General features: G+C 44.9%; 1 protein-coding gene across 2 annotated transcripts in view; it reads left to right on the forward strand.

Annotated features, from left to right (window-relative positions):
• Nucleotides 1-25,013, forward strand: part of DOCK1 (dedicator of cytokinesis 1) — a 502,522-nt gene that overhangs the window by 400,180 nt on the left and 77,329 nt on the right. For both annotated transcript variants that reach the window (XM_046651107.1, XM_046651115.1), the window contains exons 31-33: nucleotides 1,845-1,945; nucleotides 11,532-11,590; nucleotides 23,079-23,227. In XM_046651107.1, coding sequence (XP_046507063.1) covers nucleotides 1,845-1,945; nucleotides 11,532-11,590; nucleotides 23,079-23,227 — 309 coding nt within the window. The remainder of the gene's footprint in view (nucleotides 1-1,844; nucleotides 1,946-11,531; nucleotides 11,591-23,078; nucleotides 23,228-25,013) is intronic.

Raw genomic sequence — 25,013 nt, forward strand, 5'->3', positions numbered from 1 at the left:
TCTTCTAAAGAACACTGAAAGTGCATTCAAGCTTGGACGGGTGACGGAAACTCTGACCATCCGGGCTCTTTCCCACTGAGAGCAGGTGAAAGTTCTACTGCAATGTCCTCTGGGACAAGAACAGTCAGTTCCTCAACCAGAAAACAGCCCTTTGCTTAGAAGTTGAGTTGTATCTGTAATGGCCAGACTCTCCGAGCCCCCTGCTGTAGTACCTAGTTGGGGGGGGGTGGTCTCCCCACTTGCCTCTCACCTCCTTCCCCCACCTCCCAGCTGATGCCGCCTTCTGAGAGGGAGCCGAGCAGATGGAAGCAATCTGGAAGAAATGTCCACTGAGTTTCCATGTTGCATTTGAGAAATCCCCACAGGTTCATCCCTCAATTACTGGTTATGATTGATGGATCACTTACTTTATGCCAGACATGGAATCTCGCCCCCACCCCAGCGCATCGTGGGGCATAGAGGGAGAATGCCTAAGGCAGGACTACAGTGCCTGCTATGGGAGGGTGACGCGAGTGTGGCTGTGGGGACAGATTGTAGTACTGTGAGGGAGAGGAAAGGGTGAACATACCTGGTCCAGATGTGCTAGCACACAGGGAGGGAGGTGGGGTGGGTGGGCCTGGCGTCTGCAAAAGCCCAGAGATGGGAGAGTGTCAGTTCAAGGATCTGATGGGAAGGCAGGCGAGATGCAGAGTGTGCGTGGGGAGGCTGTGAGAGGGGAGGCCAAGGCAGTGAGGTTGGTGGACTCATCCTCGGGTCTCTTCTGACCTGAAAGGTGTGGGAAGTTCTTGAATGAGTTCGAGCGGGGCTCCCTCTGGTTGGTGTTAGTTCCCTCTGGCTGCACTGGGGACTGTGGGTTTCAAAGGGAGGAGGCCAGAGACAGGAAACAGGCTGTTCTGGTCTATGAGGGAGGGAGTTGACCTGGATTGTCAATACAAAGGGGACGGACTTGGGAGGTGTTCGCAAGGTGAAAGCAGAAGGACCTGCTGGTTGATCTGGTGGGATGCGGCCAAGGACACAGCCCAGGGTGAGTCCAGGTTTCTCGCCCGAGCAGTGAGGGGGATGGTGGTGCCATTTATTGAGCACCAATGAGCTAGCAAAAACATCCCCGTTTGTGATCCAGGAGTTCTTCCTTCATTTTAATTATCTTGACTCAGTCTTAAACATTGACACAACCAGGAGGTATCCGTTCCATGACTTTAGGAATCTACCTATAATAACATTTCTTGTTGAAGAACACTTTTATATACAGAGCTTTATGACAAGAAAATCATTTCATAGTAAATTGTCTTTCAAGCACTGTAAAGTCCGTAAATCCTTGAAATATGAAATGTTTGATCTTTTACTTCTGTTTTCCTTAGTTGTCTAGGGTTTGTATATGTTTTTAGTATCAGAAAAAATAGTAAATTATGGAAATGTATATACTATTAAGTAAGGGGCTCCATAATACAATAATAATAAGAGAGAACGTTTATTACGTGTTTATCGCGTGCTCGGCACCACTTCAAAGCCTCTGCATTATTGACTGCTTTTACTCTCCAGCAATCCTGTAAGGTAGGTACTACTGAAATTACCATTTTACCAGTGAGGGAACCGAGGCACAGAGAGGTTTGATTGTTTGCCGAAGTGGCAGGGCTGGGATGTGAGCACGTGTGCTGTGACCTCAGAGCCCCGGCTCGGCCCTGAACCACACCGTGGGTTGCTGGTTTGCAATTTGTATGTAGTGAGTGTGGTTTTTTAAACATTTCAGAAGTGTGTGTTGGGCAAGTGATAAACATCTCAGGGTGTTTTTAAAACCCGAGGTTAAGCTGTCCCAAACTTAGCATGTCTCCCTTTTTGGCTTTCAGCTGTGGAACAACTACTTTCACCTGGCTGTCGCTTTCCTTACTCAAGAGTCCTTGCAACTGGAGAATTTTTCAAGCGCTAAGAGAGCCAAAATCCTTAACAAGTAAGTCGGCGTCCAGGAGCCTGCAACTCTATTAGCATAATTTTCGTGTAGTCTCAAAGCCAACTTGGTGCAAATTGAGATGTAATCACCGTGTAATGAAAGGTGGTTTCAAATCATGAATTGGGTATTGCCTTTTCTAATCCCTGAATCGAGATCTAAAATTGCAGGGTTCATCTGGTGGGTTCAAACTCAGTGGATTCAGGACCATCGGCACCACCCAGAAGGGGCGTTTGGGGAGAGCCTCGCTTTTGCCGAATATTATTGTGATGTCATTCCACACGTGGTTTGCTTTATTGCTTGGTTCTCCACTGCTGCTTTGAAAAAGCAAGCTTCTGACAAAAGCTCTTGGCATTGCTGGAATTGTTGAACAGCTCGTCGTGGTGTGAGAGCTGTGCGTGGTTTCCTTCTTTGGAAGGGATAAGCCCTGTCCTCTTCGGGTGGGAGGTCCCTTCAGGGACTGAACTAGCCTTTGGATTGTCCTAAAAACCTCTCAGAAGCCCTGTGGAGGCCAAGGTCCCTGCCTGGCACCTTCAGCTGTGCATCCCGCACAGCTCCTGGTCCAGTATAAAGAAAGAACTCTTGCTCACGTTTCTTTCCAACCTTTGGGCCCCCGTAGGGTCTTGCCTCCTGTCTTTCTGGCTCAGTTTCACTAACTTCTAACTTCTCTGAGTCCCCCTGTCATGTGGACTCCTGAGAAGAGGTCTCCAATTGCTCCCACGTTGCTGAGTCATCAGTTCCTGTTTGTCATTTCTTGATACCTATGGGTCGGTTTGACTGTTCCAAGGCTTTGCCAGCCCCGGGCTGCTCCCTGAAGTTAGAGAGTCCAGAGGGAGTCTTGGAAGGTGACAGCTGCTTGGCCCTTCTCCTGTTCTGTGAGTGTGTATCTCACTTGCAGGCCATGTCTGCACGTTATCCCTGGGAAAAAAGCATTAGTTCAGCAAATATTTACTGAGCAGGTACTATATGCCAGCAACCGTCCAAGCACTTTATGTGCATTTTTCACAAACAATCATTAAAACAAAAGCCAAAACTATTCATTAGGTTCTCTTCTCATCCTTATTTTCCAGATAAGGAAGGTGAAGCACATTGTGAACAAGTCACGAGGCCAATGTCACACACCTGGTCATTCTAATCCAGGCAGTTCAGAACCAAAGATTTGAACCTGTGCTGCATTTAGAACCTTAAATCCTTTCATGTGTGCCCATCTACATAAAGGTCAGCCTTCACGGGGCCAAATTCCCTTCATGCTTCCTCAGTTGAGTGACTCCAGTCTATTTGCCCTTGATGTAGACAAGTGTTTGTTGTTCAGAAAAGGGAAATGCACCTGTTCTAGCGCTAAGAAAGGTGTAGGCATAGTGGGTGCCCCCCGGTGACGGCAGGGACAGCGTGCAGCAGCAGCAGCCTGCCCTCTCTGAGCCAACACGAGTTTTTATCACTTGTCCTGGCTGAAGAGGCAGACCTTTCCAAGTGGCACTGGGGATGGTTCAACAGGGATGCATCCGCTTTGCACAATTTACATCCCTTTGGAGCTCCTAGGAAGTTAGGGATGGCTGCTGGTGGTTGCTTTGTCCTTGTTGTTTAAATGCTCTCTTGGTGGAATTTGTTTGTAGTAGAAACGGTGAGAACCTGCACACTCTGAGAACAACACTACACACCTCATTCACAACCACTGCTGGCCGTCCGGGCCCCCGGGTTCTCCTGTCCTGCATGAGGAGAGCTCGGCCGCAGAGGTGGGTTCTCCTGCCACGTGTCTGCAGGGCTGTCTGTGGGGTGAGGTTGGGATCCAAACCCAGCTCCTGTCGACGGCGGAACCCATTCTTTGCCAGGCGCGCAGCAGACGCCTGCGGGAGAAGTGAACTTAAACCAGAAATCTGCCTTAAAGAGCTGACATCTCCTTCGAGGTTTTTAGAATAAAACAATTTGATTGGGAGCATTCTCCAGGCTAGGGCGGGGCCGCTCTGCATGGGTGCTTGTCTCCTTTTGGTCTGAGCGCTCACCGTCTTGGCTACAGCAACATCCGTCAGTGCGGTAGCCGCACCAGGCCTCGGCCGCCAAAGAAAACGTTTGCTTCCCACGTAGCCTTGTGCGTTCCGGGGCTTCAAAGCCAAGGAAAATAAAACACAGCCAGCTGGTGTCTCTCCATCCAGAGCCGGCGGGCCTCTGAGTTGGGCCTTTAGTATTCTCCGTCTCACAACCGTGGCTGTACGAGACTCCGGATTTTCCCTTTGACATTTTTTCATGGTCTTGCTGAGGAAAAAAACCCCCCAAAAACCCTGAGAGGCCCTCTCCCGGGGGGGTAGGCTCAGTGAGTGGCCAAGACAGGCCACCGGGGAGAAGGCGTTCTCCTGTGTGTGAGAAGCACTCCTGGCCTGTGAGACCATGCTGCTAAGATGCATGGCAGCTTCACCTTTGTGTGTTGTATTCTTCGTGCTTCTTGCTGTACCTTAAACACTATAATCAATGTGCCATTTTTATTTCTAAATAGCTGAACCTGAATAAGAAATATTTGAAGAGATCCTACCCAAATGTTTAAATTTTCTAGACACGCCCAGCGCCTAGAAATGTTTTAATTGGTTTCAAATTGTGCTCTGTGCTCAGTCAGGCCAGGGTCCTGGTGCTCAAGATGCGGAGATAAAAAGTTCACAGTCTATGGAGGAGGTAGATATGCAAAAATAATAATGATCGGAGTGGAGCGTAAGTGCTCACTGGGTGCCTTTGCCTCCCGGGGCTGGGCGGAGAGGACTCAGCCTGGGAGGCTGGAAGACCTGGGGCAGCATGGACCACCGAGCTGGGTGGTGAAGGAGGCTGAGATCGTTACCAGATTGACTGACTGAGCCAAGTGTCAACAAACAGCCAGTCCCAAAAGGGACATAAGGTCCTAAAAGGCATGGCTCGCTCTACAAGCAAAGAGATGCTCTGGGTTGGTGAAGTGTGAGTGAGTGGCTGCACCTGGAGGGCTGGGACTTGGGGCAGGGCGGGATGGGCCCAGTGATAATGGAATTAACCCCGCCAGTCTGAGCAAATGGCTGGGTGCTGATTTAGAGCACAGTGGAGCATCATTCATGTGGTGGGGTCTGAAAGAAGAGCGATGCCACGCCCGTTAGCAGCCTCTGGCTGGCTCCATATTGGCCTGTGTGCTGCTCTAGGGTTTGTGAATCCAGCCAAATGCATCTGAGTAAGGGCTGTGGAACCTCACACACAGCCCGCTTCCTCTTCCTCTTCTCTGCCAGGCCCTGCAGCTCCTCACATCTGCCAGTGACAGCATTCTGGCTCAAAATAATAGAAAATTTCAGGATCAGAAGATCTGCCTGTTCATTCCCTCTTGTTAAGCTGTCTGTCCTCCTGATGACCCGGATTGGGGAGATAATTAGGATATTCATTCCAAAGACGTTACTCAAAGCGCATGGGAGTAACGTACAAGAATGGGCCATACCACTCCGAGAACTGATTATGTCAAACCCAAACTGAGTAAAAGATTTGCCAATGAACCACAAAATAAATAACCCCTAGGAATCAAGTCCATAATAAGAAAATTTAACTGACTCGACCTTCAGACGTTCTTGGTGCTAGTGACTCTTAACAAAGGACAGAGATGTCAACGGAATGCTAAGCCTGAGCGTCATTTCTTCCTCCCATCCCACCGTCCAAGTCTTGTACACTGTTGGGGCTCAGGAAATAGGAGTCAAATGGGAAAGAGATGATTTGATTAGCAGCCAGCTTGACCATTTTAGTATACAAGGCCTCATGTCTCCTAGTCTGGGACGCTGTGGCATGTGACAGCAAACAGGCTTCTGTGTTCAGCACCAAACCTTGTTCTGGATGAGAAGAGGGACTCAGGAATTAGATCTCCAGCATATCTAAGCATAAAATGCCCACTTAAAACTTTTAGCCCAAGGTGGTCATGTTTGATGGCCCAGCTCATGGCAATGAATTTGGACCTGTGTGCAAAGACCACCCTCCACAAAGACCCTCTCCCCGGTCAGTCTTGGGATGTTTCCGCTCATTTTTTTTTACTAGAGATGTCTATCCTCAGGCCAGTGTACCTTCTAAGAGAACAGGTTGCACAACTGGACCAAAATACCGCATAAACAAAACATCTCCATCTTTCTGATCACTGGGTTCTGAAACGCCAGTGTATAAAGTCAAACTGGACACATCACTTTTCGGGGAAATTGAAAGGAAATAAACAGGCTGTGACAGCCTTGTTTTGCAGTATTACCTAATCCGAAGCTGCATTTATATCTTCCAAATAGAACAGGAAATATGATGTTTAATTTGTGTATGTACTGTTTTTTTTCCAAAAGGCTCAAATTATTCCAAATAAATTCACTATAAACCAAGAATTAGAAGGGAGCCCAGGGAGACAGACTCAACAGTTGGTAACCCTGTGCCAAGTTCCTGTTGGAAAAGTTAAGGGTCCTGCGTGCAGTGGTGATGCTGTGCTCTATAGAACATGATGAAACTTTATGCAGTGTAGGACACCCCTGTGCCTAGTAAGATTTATTCCCATCGGTCACATTTGGGGTCCCACCTCCTCCCACCTCCCCAGGAACTTACCAGTCTTTCCCATTAAAATAAAAACGTCTCACTCTGCCCATCATCTCCCTCCAGCTACCTCCCTGTGTCTCCGTTCCTCGGCCCCCCTACTCCTGACTCTGGTCGCAGGCCCCAGTACTCCACCTCTTTTCTCACTCTCGGAACTCCACTCCAGGTTCTCCTCCTGCTGTCTGGCCACTCTGTTCCCTTGTCAGGTTCACACTCTTCCATCCGACCAAGAAGTGGCAGAGCTCCTCGTGCCCTGGTCTTAGGCCTTCTCATCCTATTCTCTCTCCTTAAGATAGCATTTTTCAAACTGTGCATCTCAGCCTTTTATTGGGGCAGGAGAGCAACTTAATGGGTCATTGTATTAGTTTCCTAGAGTCATCTGACATAGCAAATAACACAGACTCGGTGGCTTGAAACGACAGAAATTTATCGTCTCATAGTCATGGCGGTCAGCAGTCAAAATCAAGGTGTCGGCAGAGTTGGAGGCTCCGAGGGAGAATCTGTGCTATGCCTCTCTCCTTGCTTCTGGTGGTTGCCCCCAAGCCTTGGCATCCTGGACTGTGGCTGCATAACTCCAGTCTCTGCCTCCATTTTCACATGGCCTCCTAACCTGTGTGTCTGTGTCTCTGAATCTCCCTCCCCTTATGAGGACACCAGTCTTTGGATTTAACCTCCCTCTCCCTCAATCCGTTATGGCATCATCTTAACATCATGACATCTGCAAAGACCGTAGTTCCATATAAGGTCACATTCACAGGGCCTTTGCACCTGCTGGTCCTGCTGCCTGGAGAGCTATTCTTTGCCCTCTTTGTCTGGATTACACCTCTCCTTCTTCAAATCTTAGGGTAAGTTTTATTCTCCCAGAGAACTCCTACCACAGCCAACCTGGACCCACTGTTAAATTCTCTCACTCTTTAAAGAGCCATGATCATGGCCTTCACAAAACTACTGTATGTACATATATGTGTGTATCTTGTGTGATTATTTGTTTTATATCCATCTCTACTGCCATGCTAATAGTCCCCCAAGGTCTGTGAGTCTTGTCTGTTCTCCACATTATATTAACATTCCCATGTTAGCTCTGCACCTGGCCCAGTAAGTCTTCAGTCATGAATGAATAAATAAGTAGTGCTCACTGAATAAATCAATCTAAATGACCATTGCAGCCATGATGGGGATGCTGTGATGATGCCCAGTGTGCGTTTTTAAAGGAAGGACCAGCCTGGCTTCAGTGCTTACTAGGACAGCCAGGGGCATCATCTCCTTCATTCTCACAAAAGCATGGGAGATGAGCATCATGCATCATTGTCCCAGTACTACAGATGAGAGGCTGAGGGTCAGAGTGGTCAGGTAACTTGCCCAGTGTGCTTAGATTTGGGCTCAGGTCAGCCTTACCCCCAAACCTGCGCTGTCTCTGGTGGACATTGGTTTTCTGCCCTTGGGATGAAGATTCCAGAAACCAGGTGCTGAGATAAAGCCTCAGAGACCAGATTCATGCTATTTTAGGTCGGAGGTATAGGCATGGATGTGGGATCCTAGATCTACTTAGGCTGTGGAAAGTTTGCCTCCTGGGCCCCCCGTGGGGCAGGCACTTTGAGGGTGCTCACTCACCTTGTGGTGGGCGCAGGTGAGCTGGGTGTGGTGGCAGCGCCAGGTGACTCCAGCTGCCTGCTGCTCTAGCTGAGCAGAGCCAGGCACACCAGTTCACTGCTGGGAATCTCTGCTTCCTCAGCGGAAGGATGGCTAAGCACCATCTTCTCGCTCAGCTCATAGTCTTATTGCCAGAGTCAAATGAACAAAAACACTCTGAGATGCGCCACAGCACTGTGCTGTGACACCAGGGAAGTCCATCCTTGCCGGTCCTTAGGGGGTGTGCTGTGGGGGAAGAACATGGATTTTGGAGTCTGAAGACTTGGAATCTCCTCTCTCCTTGCTTGTGACCTTGGCCAAGTCCTTTTGCTTCTCCCCTCTAGGACTGGTTCAGTTCACTCAACTATAAATGGTTAGAGATGAACGTAGTTGTGACTGCTAAGGTTGCCTCCCGCTCTGGAATCCTGTTTCCAGGTCGTGAGCGTTAGCCCAGACATTCTCAATTATGGCTTTTTCTCCTCCTTGGGAAGAATGTACAAATGACTCGGGAATCCCTCTTGAGCTCTGGCGACGGCCGTAACTCTATATGGGGGTGATGCTGAGAGGCGTAGATTCATCTAAGCTGCCTTCTTAATAAAACTAAAGAAACGGTCAGTCTCTCTGCCAGGAGATGCAGTCCCACCCTTCACCTTCCAGCTCCTTACTCCTCTTGTTACCTTTGTTCTGGCCTTGAGCCCCTTTGTCTGATTTGACTAGGAAAACCACATTTTTCGCACCTTTATACGCTAGGCCTGACTCTTGTGAGCGATGTGCTCCCAGAGCTTTGCTTACCCCCCTGTTCTCCAATATTGTGAAGGCACATTTTCCACATACAAGACGGTAAAGCAGAACTGGAAACTGGAACCGGACAGCCATGAGCGCCTCAGCCTCCATCAGCACCTGAAGGAGCGGCGCAGACTCCCCTCTCCAGGCGGCCCTGCCGGCGTCCAGCTGTCCACTCCGGCTCTGGAGAAATGGCCAATTACTGGAGGCCGTGAGACTTCAGGTCACTCCTGAATGACCCAAACCGCCTCGCATTAGCCCTTCTTATTTTTTGAGAGATATCATGCCAGAATGAGAAGGAATCACTTGGCCATTAGAAGAGTATTTAAAGTTGAGTTAGTCGATCATTGACAGGCCAGCTGCCTGGGACTGGCTCGCACCTCCTCTGGGGCCTCTGGCCTCCTCAGTGTGCTGAGGCCTGAACCTGTGCTGGCAGCGGCTGGGGTGTTTGTGTTCTCGGGGTCCTCCCTGCAATGCGGGGTTCCCAACTCGCCAGATTCCCCACTCCGCTGATTGGTGACTCACCCACCTGCCCAGCGGGACCCTCGTCGACCTTGGCAGGAAACATCAGCCCTGGGGTGGAGCACGCACGGTTTTCCTCTTCACGGCCTTCCTCCCCTAGTAAGTGCTGGAAGGATGCCCATCTCCCAGATCACCATGCAGCCAAGCATATACTCTCCAGGCCTAGGCTTCGGTGGCTGTGGGGACCCCTTTGTCATTTTTGCAGGTGCAAAATGGGAGTTGTAAAATGGCTCTACAAGCCTCAAAAGGACGCACAACTTAGTGGTGCTCAGATCAAATCATCCTTGGGCAATTTGTGGTACCAGTTAGACATTCAGGGGTGCTCTCCCGCTCCCCGCAAGCTCAGGTCCGGTAGCTTTGCTGTCAGGGGAAACTGACAGTGGTTGGACCTCTGCTCACTGTGGCCTTGGTGATGGGCTCATTCCTGGCAGAGATCCCCCCTCACTTATCAAATTTAACTGCCTCAGTGCTCACTTGGTTGTTGAGCCAGGTGGGAAAGTCATACATTTACCTCGAGGACCAGCTTGTCCTCACAGGAAGGGGCTTACGCTCCCCGTTCAGTTTTCCCATCTGTACAATGGGCCGTGGCACCTGTACAGCTGAGGTGGACCGAGCTGGACTTCTAGGAGGAAGCTGCCTGGCGGGTTTCGTCTTCCCTGCTTGAGATTATCGACGGTTTGTAGCCCTCTCCTGCTGTAAGTGACGGACAGGTGCTTAGGGGCGCTGGAGGCATTTATTTTTTTTATTTTTTATTTTTTTTTAAGATTTTATTTTTCTCCTTTTTCTCCCCAAAGCCCCCCGGTACATAGTTGTATATTCTTTGTTGTGGGTCCTTCTAGTTGTGGCATGTGGGACGCTGCCTCAGCGTGGTCTGATGAGCAGTGCCATGTCCGCGCCCAGGATTCGAACCAATGAAACACTGGGCCGCCTGCAGCGGAGCACGCGAACTTAACCACTCGGCCACGGGGCCAGCCCCTGGAGGCATTTATAATAAGGTGGCAGCCAGCTTGGTTGTTGATTTACCAGCCAGGATCTTTGCCTTTAGAGCCCCAACCCAGTCGTCTGTAATCAGAGCTTTTCTTTCCACATCAGCTGACAAGAGGAGGAACAGAGCAGGCTTGATGACACAGCTGCTAAACTGTAATACTGTGCGATCATTTTACAAATTATTTTTAATATAATCAACCTTTTCCTTAGGCAATAAAGGAAAAAGTTAAATTGCTCACAAACTAATAAAGGTTTATCTTCTGAAGCATCAAATTCTGTTTACTCACGAAACACACATCTCCTTTGCTGACCCACTGGGAGGAAAATTAGCATTTAGTTTCCCCGATAAACAAAAACCGGGGGATATTTGTTGACATCTTTAGGTGCTCAGCCCTTCCATGCACTGAAAATGATAGAGAAGCATGGGAGATATTCGGAAGAGGCCTTCCCTGCTCTGACTGTAGACTCCAGGGCTTAATTTTAACGTGTGAAAGCTGCTTATTGTGAGCGGGGTTGTAGGATGGCATTTGGTGTCTGCGTTGCCTGGATGCTAACAACATGCTTGGAAAACAAACTCCCCCTCAGGCCAAGGAGCTGGGTCTTTTTCTCTTCCCATTAGAGATTGAGGAAAGGAAAATCCATTCATTACTCTCTACCACCTCCCCCAGGTCCCACGGAGGGTGGGGGGGGGAGGATGTTGCGTAATCTGTGGTGATGGGAAAGTGAGACTCCCCCGGCTGGAGTGCTCCTCCTTCAGTTCCCTTTCGTGCAAAGAAAGTTGGAGCTTTGACACTCTCTTTATTTGTCTCACTGATGGGAGACTTTAATTGCACTTAAAAAAATAATCTAAGTCTGGGGCCAGCTGGGTGGCATAGTGGTTAAGTTCGCATGCTCCACTTCGGTGGCCCTAGGTTCGCAGGTTTGGATCCCAGGTGTGGACCTGCCCACTGCTTATCAAGCCATGCTGTGGTGGCATGCCACATGCAAAATAGAGGAAGATTGACACAGATGTTAGCTCAGGGTCAATCTTCCTCACCAGAAAACGTAAATAAATAATCCAAGCCTGATTTTCAAAAGCTCTGTAGAGTGACTCAGTGTTTTTCCTGTCCCTGGTTTTCAGATATGGAGACATGAGGAGACAGATTGGCTTCGAAATCAGAGACATGTGGTACAACCTTGGTGAGTAACTGGGATTTCAGGGCAGCATGGTGACTGTCTTGAATCTGTGGTGGATGATGACATTGCCCTGTATGTCAGTTTTGGGGCACCTTAAAAATCTGAATTGCTTCGGTTCCTCAGAGAGCAATTGCTATTCTTTGCAATGACTGTTTTCAGTAAATAAGAGATGGGACACCAAAGTAAAGGGAAGAAAATCTGATTGGTGGGGGAAATAGAAAAATCTGTAGAGCACCCTCTTGTGTCAGATGAACACAGCTCAGCCTTAGAAGTCCTTTGCTCCTGGGCATCACTAACATTCCCTCAGTTTCTCATGCATCAAACCATGTAGCTCATCCTACTGTTACATATGCCACCCCTTACTGTATTCAGTTTCAAATACTCTATCTTCAGAAGAGTTTACTTGCCTACTCAAAACTGGATCCTGTCTTTAAGTACACTGCTACCAGGTGGTGGTAGCACAACATGCGTGTGCAATCAAAACTGTAAGGGATATGCGTGTTTAAGAGAAGAAATTAATGCAGGTGTTTATCACTATAAACTGCCCTCTTAATATTGCTTTTGCTGCATCCCGTAAGTTTTGGTGTGTTGTGTTGTCATTTTCATTTGTGTAAAGATATTTTCTGCTTTCCCTTTTTGATTGCTTCTTTGACTCATTGGTTGTTCAGGAGTATGTTTCTTAATGTCCACGATTTGTGAATTTTCTAATTCTCATTCCGTTACTGATTTCTAGTTTCATTCCATTACAGTCAGAAAAGATACTTAGTATCATTTCGGTCTCCTTAGATTTGTGAAGAATTGTTTTATGACCTAATATATGATATATCCCTAAAAAACATCCCATGTATGCTTGAGAACAATGCATATTCTGGTGCTGCTAAGTGGAATGTTATATATATGTGTCTGTTGGGTCCATTTGGTCTATTCTGTTGGTTTTGTGAAGAAAGATCTCAAATAAACAACCTAACTTTACATTTTAAGGAACTAGAAAAAGAAGAACAAATTAAACTCAAATTTAGCAAAAGGAAGGAAATAATAAAGATTAGAGCAGAAATAAATGAAATCAATAATAGAAAAATGCAACAAAACTAAGAGTTGGTTTTTTGAAAAGATATACGAGAGACAAACCCTTAGCTAGATTAACTAATAAAAATGGAGAGAAGCCCTAAATAAATAAAATCAGAAATTAAAGAGGAGATATTATGTCTGATATCACAGAAAAAGAAAGGATCATAAGTGACTACTGTGAACAATTGTATACCAACAAACTGGATAACCTAGAAGAAAATGGATAAATTCCTAGAATTTATTTTATGAGGCAAGCATTACCCTAATCCCAAAGTCGGACAAAGACACTACAAGAAAAGAAAAGTGTAGGCCACTATCTCTGATGAACATAGATGCAAAAATCCTCGACAAAATGCTGGCAAACTGAATTCAACAGCACATTAAAAGAATCCTACACCATGATCAAGTGAGATTTATTCCTGGGATGCAAGGATGGTTCAACGTACCCAGATAATTAAAAGTAATACACTATATTAACAGAATGAACAATAAAAATCATATGATTACAGTCATGCATTGCTTAACGATGAGGATAAGTTCTGAGAAATGCAATGTTCGGTGATTTTGTTGTTGTGTGAACATCATAGAGTGTGCTTACAGAAACCTACATGGTACAACCTACTACACACCTAGGCTATATGGTACTAATCTTATGGGACCACTGTCCTATATGTGGTCTGTAGTTGACTGAAACATCATTATGCAGTATATGACTGTATCTCAATAGGTGCAGAAAAAGCACTTGACAAATTCAGCAACCTTTCATGATAAAAACTCACAGCAAACTAAGTATAGAAGGAAAGTGCCTTAACATAATACAGGCCATATATGACAAACCCACAGATCATACTCAATGATGAAAAACTAAAAGCTTTTCCTTTAAGATCAGGAAGAAGACAAGGGTGCCCACTCTCACCACTCCTATTCAACATAGTACTGGAAATCTGAGCCAGAGCAATTAGGTAAGAAAAAGAAAGAAAAGGCATCCAGATCAGAGAGGAAGAAATAAAATTATCTCTGTTTGCAGAAGACATGAACTTATATGTAGAAAACTCTACAGACTCCACAAAAAACAATCGTTAGAACTAATAAACAAATTCAGAAATGTTGTAGGATACAAAATCAACATACAAAAATCAGTTACATTTAAATATATTAGCAACAAACCATCCAAAAAAGGAATTAAGAAAACAGTCCCATTTACAATAATATCAAAATGAATAAAATACTTAGAAATAAACTTAACCAAGGAGTTGAAAGACTTTTACACTGAAAACTACAAAACATGGATGAAAGAAATTAAACACAAATAAATGTAAAGACGTCTTGTGTTCATGGATTGGGAGGCTTGGTTTTGTTAAAATATTTATATTATCCAAAGCAATCTACACACTCAGTGTTATCCTCTTCAAAATTCCAATGGCATTTTTTTACAGACATTAAAAAAAATCCTGAAATTCATATGGAACCACAAAAGATCCCAAGTAGCCAAAGCTATCCTGAGAAAGAAGAACAAAGCTGAAGGCATCACACTTCCTGATTTCAAACTGTATTACAAAGCTACACGAACTGAAACACCATGGTACTGGCTTAAATACAAACATGCAGACCACTGGAAAAGAATAGAGAGCCCAGCAATAAGCCCACGCATATACAGTCAACCGATCTTTGACAAGGGAGCCAAGAAGACACAATGGGGAAAGGATAGTCTCTTCAATAAATGGTGTTGTGAAAAGTGGATATTCATATGCAAAACGAATGAAATTGGACTGTTATCTTACACCATACACAAAAATCAACTCAAAATACTAAAGACTTAAACATAAGACCTGAAATGGTATAACTCCTAGAAGAAACCATAGGAGAAAAGCTTCTTGACATTGGTCTTGGCAGTGATTTCTTGGAAATGACACTAAAAGCACAGGCAACAAAAGCAAAAATAGACAAGTACAACGACATCAGGCTAAAAATAAAAAGCTTCTGCACAACCAAGGAAGGAAGCAGCAAAATGAAAACGCAGCCTATGGATGGGAGAAAATATTTGCAAACTCTGTATCTGATAAGAGATTAACATCCACAATATGTAAAGAACTATAATTCAATAGCAAAAACACCCAAATAAGAAATGGGCAAAGGACTTGAGCAGAGACAAAAGAAGAAATACAAATGGTCAACAGGTATATAAAAATGTGCTCAGTATCACTAATCGTCAGGGAAACAGAAATCAAAACCTGAGTGATATATTACTGCACACCTATCAGGATGGCTGTTACGAAAAAAAATAAAAGAAAACAAGTATTCATGAGAATGTGGAGAAATTTGAACGCTTCTGTGTGGTTGGTGGGAATGTAAAATGATGCATCTGCTATGGGAAACACTATGGAGTTTTCTTTTAAAATTAATATTAGAAGTGACATGATGCAACCTCACTCCTGGGTTTACGTCTAAATGAACTGAAATCAGGATCTTCACAAGATATCTGCATTCCCATGTTTATTGCAGCATTATTCACAGTAACCAAAATATGAAAATAACCTAAATGTCCATTGACAGATGAATGGATTAAAAAAATGCCATGTGTATATGTATATATCTATATACACACACACTCACATACATATATATATACACACACACATATATGATGGAATATTATTGAGCCTTAAAAAAAAGGAAATCCTGTCATATGCAAAACCATGGAAAGGTCTGGAGGACATCATGCTGTGGGAAATAAGCCAGTCACAGAAGGACAAATACTGCGTGATTCCACTTATATGTAAAGGAGTCAAACTCATGGAAGCAGAGAGAAGAGTGGTGGCTGCTGGGGTGGGGAGAGGGAGGAGGAAGTGGGGAAGTGTTGGCCAAAGGGTACAAGGTCTCAGTTATGTAAGATGAGTAGGTTCTAGAGATCTGCTGTAGACATAGTCCCTAAAGTTTACAATACTGTATCGAACCCTTAAGAATTTGTGAGAATAGATCTCATTTTTAAGTGTTCTTACTACATTGAACAAGAAAAGAAAAAAAAAAGATAAGAAATTAATATAATTTAATCGGTTAAAATAAGAAAGAATTTTCTATTAAAATCTCAAGTGCTATGACATGTCATTCTTTTAGATAGCTCCTTACATGAATAAATAACTGACTATAATTTGGTGTCCTCTCACCATCTTTAATGTGTCCTCTGTGAACCTGGCCTATCTCTTAGTTGAAGTTAAGCTTCTCCTGGCACCTGTCGTCCGCTCTCAGCTTGCTTTGTGCCTGGGTATCCCTGGCGTCTTTCTTCAGTGCCATGCATCGTCCTGTGCGAGGCTTCGGTTGCATTTCCTGCCTCAGAGTCATCCAGGCTCTGCTTGCTTCCCTCAGATTGGCACCTGAAGCCCACAGTGACTGTTTTCCTCTAGCAGGAGGCAGGCATCTGTCCACTTGTCTCTCTAGGTACCCCATTGCATCAGGGATTCATTTATTAACCCTCAGGGCTGGGGTAACCAATTGCCTCCCAACCTCCTCGCTTCTTGAATAGCTTCCTGCTTCCCTTGGTGGCTGGAGAGTGTGGCTAGAAAGATGCCCTCATGTACTGCTATTTCTTGGGCAGAATGAAACAAGGCGATAAAGATCACACGTGGTTTCTGCTGAAGGCGTGGAACTGGACTCCTGCACCCTCCTGAGGACCCTTCGAGCAGACAGGAGCAGGGTGTGAGGGTCATGCCTGTGATTTAGCTTGGCAGTCAGCAAGTTCAAGGTGGCCTCTTATCAACTGATGCCAGATTTCCTCAGAGGCATTTGACTCCTAATCCTTCACGAGTGCCAGGATGTCAGCAAACGTGTGTAAAGGAAAGCCCTATCACATCACTAGGGAAAGTTAGAATTTCTAAATATTCTTTTGTCTTTCTGTTTACTTGAAGGATAGAGTCTTTTTCAAATGGGTCTTTGCACAGAAAAATAAATGCAGAACATCTTGGGGGGAAAAAGTCTGTAAGATCCTCGATGGATAATACCAGCAATATAGAAATTAAGAAGCTTGGGTTAGCATGAGGCACCAGCTGGGTTCTCAGGAATAAAAATTCAGTGCAGAAGCCCCTGAGTGGAGAGGAAGAGCTGGTTGCAGTGGCTCCGTCTGCCTGTGCTCTCAGTGGAAATAGAACCTGCACCCCACATGCTGTTCGGGTATCAGTGCTGGAGGCAGCTGAGGACCCCTTAAGGAAACTCTCTGCTCAGTCAATGCAAAGGACTTTGCTTCAGCAGCTTAAATGTCCACAATCTAAGTACTCACTATCAGGTGTCAAAGGGCTTGCTACATCTCCAACCAGAACCTTGCAGGCACCATCCTGTCCTTGGTCATCCTGCCATCCTTGGGAGAGTAGGAGCCCTGGACTCTGAGTGAAGACACTTGATGAGTCCCACTGGAGTTGTCATCCTTGCCCATGCCCACCTTTGAGGCCTCAGTCACATGATCCGGACTGTCTGGGCTTCCATTAGTTTTCTAGGCTGTAAGATAAAGAGGTTGAACTCAAGTTTTCAAGAGCCTTCCAGTCCTGAAGCTCAATAATTCTTTTGGTATATATTCGATGATGATCTCAGTAATGACATGCTAAGGCTTCTAGAACAGGGAGGAGGACCATTCATGATTCATTTTAATTGATCGTGCACTGACAGAGGCATTTGTCATTTGCCCCGGCAGGCCAGACACTGCAGGACTCGTGCCAGGAAGGGACCGAGTGTAGCCCCATTGGAGAGAGGGGCAGGGTGGATGGGGAGGGACATTCAGAGAGATGGCGTGGAGGGAGCCATTCTCTGCTGGACCAGAGGAAGTCGAGGGCTTTTCTAGGCGCCAGCATCCACGGCGGAGGTGATATGTGCTCCACCTGCCATGGCCAGCTCTCAGCGTGGACCTGCTGCTCCTCTGCGTGGGGGCCTCTCTGAGGCTGTCCTTCACCCTGGCCCTTCCTAAGAGAGTGACAGCCCCTTCTTATGAGTTGTTCAGTTTCAACTCTAAAATACAAACTATGAGTGGTGTATTTCCCCAAAAAGGACAGTTTCAGGTATGTTTTCAAATGACAGCGCTTCATTGTGAATGCCTTGATAGTATTTTTTACATCCATCCTGGAGGATATTCAGACTGATCATTAACATATTGAAATATGCTTGATAAATAGCTGCTGTCCCAACTCAGCCCGCCCTGGCCCCTTACCGCTCCCCCAGGACTACCCCCTCATGGCCCCTCCACTGAGGGGCCACTGCCTGGCATGGAGGGAGCCTCTAAAACTTGGCTCGAGCCACAGCTGGCCTGACTGATGGTGCTCCTGCCCTTCTGGTTTTCTTTTTTCTATAGAAATTGTGTTCATCACCACCTCTGTAGACCTGGAGATTGAGCACCCTTTGAAACTGGCTCCATTTCATTTTTGTGCGTTTGCATGATTGCCATGAAGGAAGGTGAGGTGGGCCCAGGGGAGTGGGTGCTTCTCTGTGATGCCACCTCCAGGCCCTTGTGATGGCGCAACCTTCTGAGGGTGCACTGTGGTGTGAATCAGCTCTTTAAAGCCGTTTGGGATAATACTAACAACATAGAAATTAAGAAGGTTGGTTTAGCAGGAGGCACCAGCTGGTTCTCAGGAATAAAAATCCACTGCAGAAGCCCCCAAGTGGAGGGGAAGAGCTAGTTGCAGTGGCTCTGTCTGCCTGTGCTCTCAGAGGAAGTAGAGCCTACCCCCTTGACATTATCTCTTGACATTATCTGTCGTTAGACTCCAGATAGGCTGAGTCAAGTGAGGGAGACTTTTGATTTGGAACGTCAAGGATGCAGTTACGAGAGCAAATGCCCCATTTCATCCTGTCAGGTGCTGATTTGATTACAGCAATGAATGCATAAGATCTGTGTTTTGTAGCTTTTCAGCCAGGAACATTGACTCTGGCGTAAGCAGCAGCCCAGAGGTCAACTGTAAACCATGACGCTGGTCAATTAAGGGCAGGGAGCTGGTAACAGCAAGAAAGTACCGTTGACCGACATAATTGGGTTCTTTGCTTGTAAAATAATTAAATTATTTTTGAAAGTTAAAAAAAAAATTAATAAAAATATCAGCTGCCCACAGGATGTGCCCCAAGCAGCCCCTCTTAACGATTAAGAATAGCTGCATGGGGTCACCTCAGGCAGCCTGTGTCTTTCCCGCTGCGACTCTCAGGTGTTGGAGCCTGCCCACGGATGTCATTGCCTAGGCCGCCACTCTGGAAATTTGTGACAGCACATCTCAGTTACCCAAGATGTACACAACCTATTTTCTACACAGCTTTTTTCTCTTTTTAATGGGCTCAGGTTTGGGAACATATTGGCAGGCTGATATAGCCAGCTCTGCCAAGAAAATAAAAATAGAAGTCAGATAAATTTATCATCCTACAATTAGTCACCTATCACTCGATCAAGCCTTAAGCCCAATGCTCCATGAGACAGTTTCTGCCTTGAGTCTTCCCAATAATGAGTGGGTACATGGAGATGAGTGTCTCAGATCACACCTCCACGCAGAGCTTCGGGCAGAGGATCCAGGGTCTGTTTCGCTGCATTTAATGCAAGTGCAAAAACGGCACTGCCCCATGGGACAGGGCAGCACAGTTTTTTTCCCTCCCAAACCTGTCATATTTTGAGTCTGAAAGAGGAAATCAAAAGCAGACTCTCTCCAAAAGAGAAGGGGGAAAATGTGCTCATTTACCCAGCTCTTGAGTTATTTATCAGAGCGTGCCCTGCGAGGCAGCTTGCTGGAGCACCTGCTCTCGCTGTCGCCGCCTCGATTTACATTCGGTTTGTTACCTACGGCACGCTGGAGCCGGCATGGTCTGTCCACCCAATCCAGCCAGAACAAATGTGCTTACCGAAAGATCTCTATGGGCTGGGTTCGGTCTGGGATGTTTTTCACGCAGGGATTCCCTCCCTGGGTATTTTTGGGACTGGACAAATTGTGTGCTTTTCATTAAAGCTCATATACAAGGAGACCTCATCAGTTGGACTGGGTGATGGAATTTTTTGCTCTGTCTACCTTTGTGTATACGGAGATTTTCCTGGGATAGGACTAGGTTTAATATCCCGGATTTCTGAATAGTGGTGATTGTAAAGAGATCATCCAGGGGGAGGCTGCTAATGGGGGAGAACCTGGGTTCCGTGTGAGAGCACGTCCCACTCCTGGGGGTGACGGCTCCATGTTTGTAACTAGGAGAAAGACTCTAGGTGGATTTTAAAGAATTGGGGAGGAGTAACTAGGAGATGGGCAGGGTGAGTGGAGGTGACATATTCCCATTGTCGTCTGATAATTAGCCTGTTCTTCTTTTGTCTCAAAAGGGAAAAAAAAAATGTATCCTTTTTTTCTTGAAGTCTACACTGCAGGAGTCACCTTGATCCTCATTGATTCCAAACCTGAGTCCATCATTACATTTGAGCAAGACATGCTCCAGGGGAAATCCATAATGCAAATGTCAAAAAAAAAAGGATGAATACTGAAGAACCTCACTCAGCCCTGCTCACCTTGAGGACCATTCCTTCTCGAAGGTCAAATCCCCAGGGATATCATCACAGATAGAGCTCAGCGCTGGCCCCAGGCCAGTGTTTCCTGTATTAATGGGAAGTGTAATAATAGTCGAAGATTAGGAAACCGTGGCCTTTGTCATTTATTTTTCCAGTGCCTGTATCTGCAACCACTTGTTACTGCCTTCTACGCGCCTCCCAGCCCAGAACAATAAAAGCTGTCGTTGACAGACAGAGCTCTCTGTGACACTCAAATTGTGGTTGATGAACAACTCGCTGTCACTATCATCTGTTTTCTGAAACATTGGCTCTGACATTTTTTAGGCATAACACAAGAAAAGTGTCACCTGAGAGACTGGCTATAATAGCGTTTTTAAGAGAATGCTTTGCTTCAGTTACATGCCTTTCAGAAACATTGAGCATTTGGAGAAGTGACGAGAATCACGTTATTACAGCCTTAGTCAAAATATTACTGAAAATAGGATTTTAATTACATTCAGAGTCCTTATAGAAGGTTACATTTTGTGGGTGTCCACCCCATACAAATTTTAGAAATATATTAATTTAGGCTAATTGGGAGGATTATGTATTTTCTTAAGTGTAGTTATTTATAATAGCCAAATTTCTTGAATGATTCTCTTTACAGAAATCTTTATTAGCTGAGTTATAAAGAAAACCAAATTCTTTAGAGTATCCACTCTATTTCCTGATGGTGTGAAAATGTTAGTAAGATTGATTAACTCTGGATAAATTGCTGGTGTTAATAACAGAATGTCGCAAATAACTCATTCAAGCATTTAATTTCTTGTGCATTCTTCTGTTTTATGTTGGAAGTGAAATAATATAAATTGTAATGAGGTGAAATGAAAATAAATTAAGATTTATGAAATTAATGAAAAAGGGGTAAGACTTTTAAAAGATCACTCTCTTGATAGGACCTGCCTCTAAATTACATTATATCACTTTATTTTTTTTTTGAGGAAGATTAGCCCTGACCTAACTGCTGCCAATCCTCCTCTTTTTGCTGAGGAAGACTGGCCCTGAGCTAACATCCGTGCCCATCTTCCTCTACTTTCTATGTGGGATGCCTACCACAGCATGGCTTGCCAAGCAGTGCCATGTCCACACCTGGAATCCGAACTGGCGAACCCTGGGCCACCAAAGCACAACGTGCACATTTAACTGCTGACCCACTGGGCCAGCCCCTACATCACTTTAAATAAGGCCAACTCCCTCTTTTTTTAGAAATGAGTTGTCCAGTAGCTGGTGGTTCCTGCAGCTTCTTCTCTCTGCCTTTGCTTAGACCTTCCTTGGCTCACTTCAAGTTTTCTATAAGCTCACCCATGTCACTCCCAGCCCTCAGGAATTTAGAAGCAGCATATCCAGAGAGTGTGGGGGCCCCAGTGGGGGTGGGGCACAATGGTGGCCAAAAATAAAAAGGAGAATCTGAGTTAGCAGCATCTGTCTGAGTCAAAGGCAGAGGCCTCAAAATGCAGGATACCAAGATTTTCAACAGAAATAGTTGAAATAGGAAAGAAAAATGGTGTCTGCAAGAAGCCAGTCTCTACTTTCTGGGGGACTCATTTTAGAGTTGTGATACCCCAGCAATCGTAGCTAAAATGACAGGTCGCTGTCCTCTGTGTCTGGGTTCCTGTTACAGCAGAGAGGGAAGGGAGTGATGTGGATAGGCAGCGCCATTTCTTTTACAGAGCAGTGGAGAGTTCTGGTACCCTGGAAAGCTCCTGTGACCAGCAGGCAGGAGAGGGCTCACTAAAATGAGGGACCCAGCTGACGCTGCCGAATCACAGACCTGGGTTCCAATCTCGCTCCTCCATTTCCATCGAACAGCTCTTTGGCCTTGGGAATGGCCCCATTTCCTCATCTGTAAAATGGGGCTAGGAACAGTACGCACTCTAGTGGAGCGGATTGATACTGGGGGAGGCTGTGCATGTGTCGGGACAGGGCGATAGGGGAAATCTCTGTACCTTCTGCTCAGTTTTGGTGTCAAAAATAAAGTCTATTAAAAAAAAAAAGAAAGTCTGTTAAAAAAAAAAAGTGGAAGTGGTAGCTACCTTCCAAGGTCGTCATGAGAATTCAATGAGTTGTTTTCTACGAGGCTTGTCATGTCATGTGCACTTAGGAAATGTTAGGTAATATTATAATATGTGTTACTATTCACAATGGCAGTAGCATTTGTTTAAGAACTTTTGAGAAACCTTTCCTGAATTCTTTAAAAGTCATGTCTGGACGAGATGGATGAGATAAGATTAATGAAGTAATTATTTAAAAGAGCGTTTTCCAATCACACAATAACCAAGGCAGGCGGCATCATTTCTGTTTTCACAGCTTCGTATTCTGAGGCCTGTGCTTTGATTTCTTTGACTGCAGTCATTCGGAATGTTCCAGACATCACTCTGCATTATTTACAGAGGGTCCAAATAGTAAATTCTTCTTCCTAAGATGTTGGAGATAGAGAGGACCCAAGGGACCACCTGTTCTAACTCCCTCACTTTATCGACTCTTGTTCGTTGTCCGCAAAGTTAGGTACCACGTGTCCTGCCTCCCAGCCCTGCTCTATCCAAAACTGGGTCCCCGTTAGCTGCTCAGGTCCTCGATCCGTGTGATGTAATTGTCTGTTTGTGAAATGGCGTTTATCTTCTCTACAGACAAGTCATGACTACAGGCCTCATATTGGATGGATTTTTTAATAGCTTCACCTACAACATTTGGAATACAGTCCACTTCTTATACTAAAGGCTGGAAACGTTCAAAATTGTTGCTTACAGACGAGAAATGGATGCACATTCCCAAGATCCTGGCATTCAAATTCACAATGATCTGTATTGTTTTGTTTTGTCCATTGAAGCCCATTTTAGAATCCTTTTTTAGATTTCTGAAAAATGTGTTTCTTTATTCAAGGTCAACACAAGATAAAATTCATCCCTGAAATGGTCGGCCCAATATTAGAAATGACGTTAATTCCTGAGACAGAACTTCGCAAAGCCACCATTCCCATCTTCTTTGATATGATGCAATGTGAATTCCATTCCACCCGCAGCTTCCAGATGGTAAGGACAAAGGGTTGTGGTAAGTGGCTTTGGGAAAACAGGGAGAAAAGCCTGAAAACCTTGACAGAGGCTTGTAGATGGTTCCTGAGTTAAAGATGTTGAACATGGAAAATATAATTTCCTACAGCTTACAGGAGAAAAATCCTAGCTCTTTCCTTATTGGAGAAGCCTATCATCCTTGGTGGGGGATTGTTCTCAATTTTTAGCTTTTACTTATTTTTATCTGGATTTACTTACACAGTAAACCCTGGATGAAAGTCTCTTTTTCACCTTCCTTGGTATGTGCACTCATCAAGGGTTTAATCAGATGTTACTGTAGTCTCCAAGACTGCCTGCTTATTGTGGAGTTATGTTATTCTAAAGTCTAAAGTCTTCGCTTTTATTCTTTTAAGTGCGTATCTCGGTTTTTTACCTGTGCAATGGAACTGATGAGAATTCCTCAGAGAAACTGTATGTAAAGTTCTCGAAACATACTGTATCAACAGCAAGGGTGAAATCTGAATAATTCATGCTTGAGAAGTAACAAAATCTCCTTCCCTGGATTCCATGAAAATAAGCATGGAGTTTCTGGACCCCTGGGGAGGGGAACACAGCCACGCGCACAAACCCACACACATGCACATGCAGTGAGTTTCTCCCTAGTGTATAATGGTTTGGCCGTGAAGCTTTGCAGGAGGCGAGAGAAGAACCCAAATGGTAGGGAGTCCTCTAAATTGAAAGCTACCTTTATCAAAATATAGTAATTCAAGTTAATGTACTAGGCATTTTACATCGATTTTTGAGGAATTTTGAGGAAAGTTCCTATATTGAAAGCAAGCAAAAACTGCATCAGTTGCAGTAGCGAGACTTTAGTGGGATCTAATATTTAAAGGGTAAGTTTTCCTTCCCCACCTTTGTGCTTTCTAGTTTAAAGGAACTTTGACTCGTTTATAGATTTTAATTGGTCAGCCCTCATCATTGCTACCCGAAGGTAGTGGCCAGGAAGAACAATTTTTCAATTTCCCAGAACAAAAAACAGATACAAAGCTAAGAGGCCCCTTGCCCTGTGAGTAGGGGTTGAGTTTAGACACTGACGTCAGGTAGACCATCATTGATTCGCGGCTTAGCCAGGTGCTACCTGGGCCTTGAGCAAATCACTGAACATTTTTATGTCTCCAATTCAGAGCTGTAAAATTGGTATGAAATACAGTCTACTTGGAAGAGATGTCATAAAAAGTGAATAAAATGAAAACCATAAAGCCCACTCTTCCTTCCTTCTTTCCTTCTTTCCTTGTTTCTCCCTTTCTTTCCATGGGGAGGAAGATTTCCTTACATTTATTTATTTGTAAAATTAAAGAGACTGTTTTAAAAGAACAGCTGTTTCTGTTTCTCTGGTTCACTCTCAGTCTTTGTACATATGTAATGTAATGTTGTTAACTTTGTCCAAATTTTTTTTGTTGTTGTTCTTTTTGTTTGACAATATATCAAAGGCATTTTCTTTGATTACAGTGTAGTAATGATGATTTTAATGATGGCATTACATTTCATAAAATGAGTTGGCTAATCTTTTCTTATCCATCCCTTTAGTTGGGCATTCAGGCTGTTTGCAGATTTTCACTGCCGTGAATAAATGTGCAGTGAACATATTCGTGCATAGAGCTTGAATTTCTTTTGAAAGTTTTCCTGGTATACATTCTCAAAATTGGAATTGGATGATTCAAAATATTTTTGTAGCTTTTGACATTATCGCCAAATTTTTTAATATTATTGCCATAAGGGGGTCAGCCTGGTGGCGTAATAGTTAAGT

The sequence above is a fragment of the Equus quagga genome, chromosome 2 (assembly GCF_021613505.1).
Source record: "Equus quagga isolate Etosha38 chromosome 2, UCLA_HA_Equagga_1.0, whole genome shotgun sequence".
Lineage (NCBI taxonomy): Eukaryota > Metazoa > Chordata > Mammalia > Perissodactyla > Equidae > Equus > Equus quagga.